General features: G+C 34.4%; 1 protein-coding gene across 1 annotated transcript; it reads left to right on the top strand.

Annotated features, from left to right (window-relative positions):
- Window positions 343-1,308, top strand: LOC110259601 (olfactory receptor 2AK2-like). The gene has a single exon (XM_021085077.1). The coding sequence runs from the start codon at window positions 343-345 to the stop codon at window positions 1,306-1,308; it is 966 nt and encodes a 321-aa protein (XP_020940736.1).

Genomic DNA, 6,293 nt, shown 5'->3' with positions numbered 1-6,293 from the left:
GAAGACTATTCTTGTAACAAGAGAACACATCTCTAATATATCATTTAGAGACATTTACAAAAGAGGAAAATAGTTTGTATGCAAGTAATTTCAATGTCTATTTTATTTTGATTTTCAAATTATATTCAATTCTACACTCAGTAAAATATTTTAGTTTTATTTTACAATTTGTCAAATTCAATAGATACAGACTTATGTTGAAACAGAAAGAGATATAGTCACCCAAGGTGATTCAAGAAAATTTTCTTGTGTTTAATAATCATCACCTTTTTCTCTTAAAGGGCAGTCAGTATTGTTACACAGAGTACTCAAATAACACCAATTTGATATTTTCTTGAAGCCATGAAAACAGGAAATCAAACTGTTGGGACAGATTTTATACTTCTTGGTCTTTTCCAGTATGGTCCAATGGACTCTTTTCTCTTTGTTGTCATTGCAATCTTATTTCTAGTAGCTCTGATGGGTAACATTAGACTGATTCTTCTTATTCAATTGGATACCAGACTTCACAGTCCAATGTACTTTCTACTCAGTCAACTCTCTTTCATTGACATGATGTACATCTCTACTACTGTGCCAAAGATGGCAATTAACTTTCTGTCCAATAATAAGACCATTACTTTTTTAGGCTGTAAGATTCAAACATTTTTGTTCTTGGTCCTTGGTGGAACTGAAGCTCTTCTTCTTGGTTTCATGTCATGTGATCGCTATGTAGCCATCTGTCATCCTTTACGTTACCCTTTACTCATGAGCAAAAAGCTCTGTTGGTTCATGGTCACATGTGCATGGACCAGTAGTTCTCTGAATTCTTTAATACATACAGCACATATATTTCAACTTCACTTCTGTGGATATCGAGTCATTAACCACTTCTTCTGTGAAATTCCAACTCTGGTTCCATTGGTGTGTCAGGACACTTCCCAGTATGAATATACAGTTCTCCTGAGTGGCATTATAATTCTTTTGTTACCATTCATGGCCATTCTCACTTCCTATGCCTATGTGCTTACTGTGGTGTTCCGGAAGAGTTCAGGAAAAGGACAAACCAAAGCTATCTCTACTTGTTCCTCTCACCTGACTGTAGCAAGCCTATTCTATGTGACCACTCTCTCCACTTATACAAGGCCACACACCTTGCATTCACCTGAAGAGGATAAGGTGGTGGCAGTGTTTTACACCATTATCACACCTCTTCTTAATCCCTTTATCTACAGCCTGAGGAATAAAGAAGTAATGGGGGCCATGAGGAGACTATGGAACCATGTACATTTGTACAGAAATATGACTGTAGGAAATTTTACAGATTGAGATGGAACAGTATAAAAACTGTGTGTAGAATATTATTTGGGAATATGCAAACTTCAAAAATATTGTGTGGAAATATAAATATTCCGAGTAACACATATTAAATAATGAAATAATGGTCTTTTAAAAATATTTTATTGTGATATAGCTAACACATAACAATTTACAAATTTGTATAGAATGTATTGATTAAATACATTTATATATTACAATATGATTACAATCAGCTAACACCTACGTCATGTCAGATTAATTATCTTGTGGTGAAAGAACTTATGATATTTCTCATAGACCCTTTACATAAAACACAATGAAGTGGATCAGAGTTCCAGAAGTTATTCATCTTCTTGTTGCAAAAGTGTACACTTTGACCAACATCTCCCCAATTCTCTAACTGCCAACACAAGGCCCTTATAACTACCATTATGTTGTTTCTACCAGTTTAGCATTTTTATATTTTACATAAAAGGAATACCATACAGTATTTTTCTTTCTTTCTCTGAGTTAGCATAATGTCAAGAGCCATTCATGTTATTGCAAATGATAGGACTTCCTTCTTTTCCATGTCAGAATAATATTCTATATATATAACTCCTACTTTATTCATCCACTAACAGAGATTTAGGCTTGTCCACATGTTGACTATTGTGAATGATGCTACTACAATGAACATGGGAATGCAGATATCTTTTCAACATCACTTTTTTTGAATACTTGGAATTTTATTATTATTATTGTTTTATAGTTATTTCCCCAATAAAATTTTTTTCTACTGTACAGCATGGTGACCCAATTACCCATACATGTACATATTCTATTTTCGCACATTATCGTGCTCCATTGTAAGTGACGAAACATAATTCCCAGTGCTATACAGCAGACTTTCATTGCTAATCCATTCCAAAGGCAATAGTTTGTATCTATTAACCCCAAGCTCCCCAACCACCCCACTCTCTCTCCCTCCCTCCTGGCAACCACAAGTCTATTCTCCAAGTCCATGATTTTCTTTTCTGTGGAAAGGTTCACTTGTGCCATATATTAGATTCCAGATATAAGTGATATCATATGGTGTTTGTCTTTCTCTTTCTGACTTACTTCACTCAGTTTGAGAGTTTCTAGTTCCATCCATGTTGCTGCAAATGGGAGTCTCCCAAAGCAACAGAAATAAGAGCAAAAATAAAAATCAGTCAGACCTAACCAAACTGACAAGCTTTTGCACAGAAAAGGAAACAAAAAAGAAAACAAAAAGACAACTTACAGAATGGGAGAAAATAGTTTCAAGTGATGCAACTGACAAGGGCTTAATCTCTAGAATATACAAGCAACTTATACAACTCAACATCAAAAAAACCAACAACCCAATTGAAAAATGGGCAAAAGACTTGAATAGACATTTTTCCAAGGAAGAGCTACAAATGGCCAACAAGCACATGAAAAAATGCTCAACATCTCTGATTATTAGAGAAATGCAAATCAAAACTACTATTATGTACCACCTCACACCAGTCAGAATGGCCATCATTAACAAGACCACAAATAACAAATGCTGGAGGGAGTGTGGAGAAAAGGGAACCCAGATGCACTGTTGGTGGGAATATATGTTGGTACAACCACTATGGACAACAGTATGTAGGTACCCTAGAAATCTATATATAGAACGATCATATGACCCAGCAATCCCACTCTTGGGCATATATCCGAACAAAACTTTCCTTAAAAAAGACATGCACTCACATGTTCACTGAAGCTCTATTCACAATAGCCAAGATGTGGAAACAGCCCAAATGCCTATTGACATACAATTGGATTAGGAAGATGTGGTATATATACACAATGGAATACTACTCAATATCACTTTTTCATTTTCATTAGTTATATATTCAGAAGCAGTATTGCTGGATCATCTGCAAATATGAACAGTTGTACTTCACTTCTAATTTGAAAGCCTTTTTGTTTATTTTTTCTTTCTGATAGCTACAGCTAGAACAGTCAATAAACATTCAAATAATTCATTCTGATTGCCACAGCTAGGACATTCAAAAAAGAGGTGGAATGAGTAGGCATCCTAGTCTTTTTTTCCTGATTTTAAAGGAAATGTTTTCTGCTTTTCATCTCTGAGTATGATGTAATCTATGGGTTTGTAAAAAAAAAAATGGACTTTCTATGTTCAAATATGTTTTCTATATATGAATTTTGATAACTTTTTATTACGAATGGATATTGAATATTGTAAATTTCTTCTTTGTGACTAAAGAGATGGTCACATGGTTTTTATTCATCTTTTTTATTAATATTGTGTATCTTGGAGTTCCCATCATGGCTCAGTCGTTAACGAATCCAACTAGGAACCATGAGGTTGCGGGTTTGACCCCTGGCCTTCCTCAGTGAGTTAAGGATCCGGCATTGCTGTGAGCTGTGGTGTAGGTTGCAGATGCAGCCCGGATCCCACACTGCTGTGGCTCTGGTGTAGGCTGGTGGTTATAGCTCCGATTTGACCTCTTGCCTGGGAACCTCCATATGCCATGGGAATGGCCCAGGAAATGGCAAAAAGACAAAAAAAAACATATTGTGTATCTTATTGGTGGATTGTGAAAATGAATCATCCTTGCATCCCTGGAATAAGTTCCTTTTGATCATCTTGTGTGATCCTTTTATGTTTTCTTGGATTTGGTTTGCTAATATTTTGTTGATAATATTTGCATCTGTATTTATCAAAGATAGTGACTTTTCTTTTTTTTTGTATTTTCTTTATCTGGTTTTCACATCAGTGTAAATGTGACCTCATAGAGTGAATTTGGGATTGTTTTGCCGCCTTCAATTATTTTTTTAAATGGTGTAGAAATGGTAAGTATTAACTCTTCCTAATATGCTTACAGGTAGAACTCACCTGTGAAGCCATCAAATATTGGGATCTTGTTTGCTGGGAGATTTTTTATATATACAAATTTAATCTTGTTGCAGTGTCTAATCAAATTGTCTCTTTCTTCCTGACTAAGTCTTGGAAACTTGTGTAGTTCTTGAATTTTGTATGTTTCTACTAGGTTGCTGAATTTGTTGCCATATAACTGTAGTATTTTCTTTCTCATAGTATTGTAGTCAAAGAAAATGTTTGAAATAATTTCAACTTTTTACAATTCACCAAGTCTTGATCTGTGGCCCAGATGTAACCTATCCTGAAGGATGTTCTGTGTGCACTTGAGAAGAACGTATATTCTGCTGCTTTGGGATGGCATGTTCCATAAACATCAATTAAGTCTATCTGGTCTAGAGTGTCAATGAAATACTGTTTTTCCTTATTGCTTTTCTGTCTTGATGATCTGTCCATTGATGTAAGATGGTCATTAAAGTCTCCCACTATTATTGTGTTGCTTTTGAATTCTCCTTTTATGGGTATGAACACTTTTCTCATATATGGTGGTACTCCTATATTGGCTGCATAGTAATTTACAATTTTATATCTTTTTCTTGGATTGATCTTTTGATCATTATGTAATGTATTTCTTTGTCTCTTGTGACTTTATTTTAAAGTCTATTTTGTCTTATATGACTATTGCTCTTCCCACTTTCTTTTGATTTCCATTTGACTGGAATATGTTTTACACCCCATCACTTTTAGTCAATCTGTTCCCTTCAGTCTGAAATGGGTCTCTTGTAAACTGCACATATATTGGTCTTGTTTTTATATCCATTCATCCAGTCTCTGTCTTTGGTTGGAGCATTTAATCCATTTAAATTCAATGTAATTATAGATAAGTATATACTTACTGCCAATTTCTTAATTGTTTGGATTGTTACTTTAGGTCTCCTGTGGTTTGTTGACTATCTTTACTGTTATGTTTGGATTGCTTTTTCTTTTTTATGTTTGTGCTTATTTTAGTTTGTTAGTTTGTTGTTCCCATTAGATTTTGCTATAACCATCTCTATGTACACATTTTTTTTTTTTTTGGTTGCTGGTCTCAATTTCAAATGTATTTTCAATGTTCTTAATTTGTCCTCTCCTCTTCTCATGGTTACTATTTTTACATCATAGTTATTAATGCAGATTTTCTACCTTTCTACTGCTTTTGCCTTTACCAGTGAGTTTTCTCATTTGAAGTTTTTTTGTATCTTATTATGGTTTACTTCTTTTCTGCCTAGAGACGTTCCTTTACTATTCATTACAGAGCTGGTTTGGAGGTGCTGAATTCTCTTATCTTTTGCTTATCCAAAAAATTTTTGATTGCTCCATCCAACCTGAGAGACTTCCTGGGTAGAGCATTCTTGGTTCTAGGTTCCTCCCCTTCATCACCTTCATCTTGCCACTCCCTTCAGCTTGAAGTTTCTGCTGAAAAATCAGCTGTTATCCTTAGAGGGATTACCTTGTAAGTTTATTGTTGTTGTTTTCTCTTGTGGCTTTTAATATTTTTCTTTGTATATAATTTTGGTCAGTTTGATTAGTATGTGTCTCGCTGTGTTTCTCCTTGGGTTTATCCTGTATGGGATTCTCTTTGCTTCCTCAGCTTGATTGTTTCCTTTCCCATATTAGGGAAGTTTTCAGTAAATTCCCTTCCAATATTTTCTCTTGTCCTTTTTCTCTCTTTTCTCCTTCTGGAACCTCTATGATACAAATGATAGTATGTTTAATGTTGTTCCAGAGGTCTCTTAGACTCTCCTCATTTCTTTTCATTTTTTTTCTTTATTCTTTTCTGTGGCAGTGATTTACATCACTCTGTCCTCCACCTCATTTATTTGTTTTTTTGCCTCCATTATCTTGCTATTGATTCCTTCCAATGTATTTTTCATTTCAGATATTGTGCTATTCATATAGTTTTCTTATTCTTTATATTTTCTAGCTCTTTGTTAAACATTCCTTGTAACTTTCTATCTGTGCTTTCATTATTTTTCCAAGATCTTAGATCATCTTTACTATTATCACTCTGAATTGTTTTTCAGGTAGATCATCTATCTCCTCTTCATTTAGTTGTTTGTGTGTGTGTGTTTGTCTTGTT

Source organism: Sus scrofa, chromosome 2, assembly GCF_000003025.6.
Source record: "Sus scrofa isolate TJ Tabasco breed Duroc chromosome 2, Sscrofa11.1, whole genome shotgun sequence".
In the NCBI taxonomy this organism is placed as follows: domain Eukaryota; kingdom Metazoa; phylum Chordata; class Mammalia; order Artiodactyla; family Suidae; genus Sus; species Sus scrofa.
This window is presented reverse-complemented; position numbering and strand designations above follow the sequence as displayed.